Raw genomic sequence first — 1,771 nt, 5'->3', positions numbered from 1 at the left:
ATGGATTGAAGCAAGCTTCTCGAAGTTAGAGTCTTCGTTTTAATGGCGATCAAAGTGTTTGGTTTTATCAAAAATGAAGATAAACCTTTTGTTTACAAGAAAGTTAGTAGGAGCACTATTGCATTCTTGGTATTGTATGTAGATGACATACTTATCATAGGAAATGGCATACCTATCCTACAATCTATTAAGACTTGGTTAGGAAGCTCTTTTTCTATGAAGGACTTGAGGCGAGACTATATACATATTAGGAGTCAAGAATCTATAGAGATAGATCAAGAAAACTTTTAGGTCTAAGCCAAAGTACATACATAGATAAAATACTAAAAAGGTTCAGTATGGAAGAATTTAAGAGAGCATTCTTACCTATGAGACATGATATCACTCTGGAAGGAAATGCGTCCTTCAACTCCACAAGAGAGAGAATATATGTGTAAGATTCCATATACTTTGGCTATTGGGTCTATCATTTATGTCATGCTATATACTCGTCTAGATGTATCGTATGCTTTAAGCATTACGAGTCAATATCAAGTAGATCCCGGTGAAGGTCATTGGGTTGCAATTAAAAATATCCTTAAGTACTTGAGAAGGACTAAGGATACATTCCTTATATATAGAGGTGAGGAAAAGCTGAGTGTAAATGATTACACTGATGCTAGCTTCCAAACCGACAAGGATGATTCACGATCACAATTGGGTTATGTGTTTTTCCATAATGGTGGCGTTATGAGTAGGAAAATTTCAAAGCAAGATACAACAGATGATTTTACAACTGAAGCCAAGTATATGGCAGCCAGTATGGTTATCTCAAATCACAACTTCTTGTAACTTGGGTAGCAATGATGCATTTTTAGATGCCACTAATTGCTTGTAATATTAGAAATGTTCTAGTATTACTACTAACGTTATAAGAGACTACAGGGTCACACCCTATGATTAAAGTCAACAGAATCACGTGTAATACGATAGACATATACCATCCTACATACATCAATGACAGATAGTATTCCCTGGCAAATAGTATCACCTGACAGATAGTATCTCCTGGCGGACAGCATCGCTTGGAGGATAGCATCTCCCGACAGACAATATCACCTGGCAAACACGATTCACAACTACTTTCCCAGAATTAATATTTATGGAAGTTAATATTCTTTTGCAAAGAATATAAAATTTTAATACCTTCCATAATTTTCTCTACAAGTAAAAGGGAATTATTCTGTTTTTATTATAGGTGATGAATAAAAGGAATAAAATCTTTGATTATGTATGGATGAAAGTAAGAAAAATTCAAAAAAGGTCTAGCAGCCAATTTTTGAATTCTTTTTGAAAAGGTTCATAGAGTTTGGTGTTCGTGCTTTGACTGGATGGACTATGTAGAGGCCGAGACAATTCCATTCTGGCCGAGACAATCCAGAATATTTTTTCGCTGCATCACGGGGCGTACCGATGATCCAACAAGCTATATGGATCCTTGTCATTCCTGGCTTTCAATTGAACAACCTTCTCTACTATTCTCGTACCACGTACTTCTTCGAGTGTGGCTCGAATGATTCGAATAAAACACAGAACCAAAAATAGTTTTTTTTTACATTTAGTGTAAAAAAATCTCTTCTTAATAGAAACCGACATAATTGTTATTTTGGAAAATAGATTTAATATTCAGAGAATAAAACTCTCACTATTTCTAGCTAGAGTAACAATATCTTAAAGTTGTGTATTTTACCCTACCAGTGCCATCTATTTATAAGGAGAAGAAGTAAAATCC

At 34.8% G+C, this 1,771-nt stretch overlaps 1 protein-coding gene across 1 annotated transcript; it reads left to right on the top strand.

Moving 5' to 3' along the window:
• Nucleotides 1–375: 375 nt before the first annotated feature.
• Nucleotides 376–831, top strand: LOC121215398 (secreted RxLR effector protein 161-like). The gene has a single exon (XM_041089862.1). The coding sequence runs from the start codon at nucleotides 376–378 to the stop codon at nucleotides 829–831; it is 456 nt and encodes a 151-aa protein (XP_040945796.1).
• The last annotated feature ends 940 nt before the right edge of the window (nucleotides 832–1,771 follow it).

Source organism: Gossypium hirsutum, chromosome D03, assembly GCF_007990345.1.
Source record: "Gossypium hirsutum isolate 1008001.06 chromosome D03, Gossypium_hirsutum_v2.1, whole genome shotgun sequence".
Taxonomy (NCBI): Eukaryota; Viridiplantae; Streptophyta; class Magnoliopsida; order Malvales; family Malvaceae; genus Gossypium; species Gossypium hirsutum.
The sequence above is the reverse complement of the archived record's forward strand: the minus strand, read 5'-3'. Positions and strand labels throughout refer to the sequence as shown.

Excerpts from the sequence above, each read along its gene's own strand:
- LOC121215398 (XM_041089862.1), top strand. The coding sequence starts at position 376 with ATGATATCACTCTGGAAGGAAATGCGTCCTTCAACTCCACAAGAGAGA.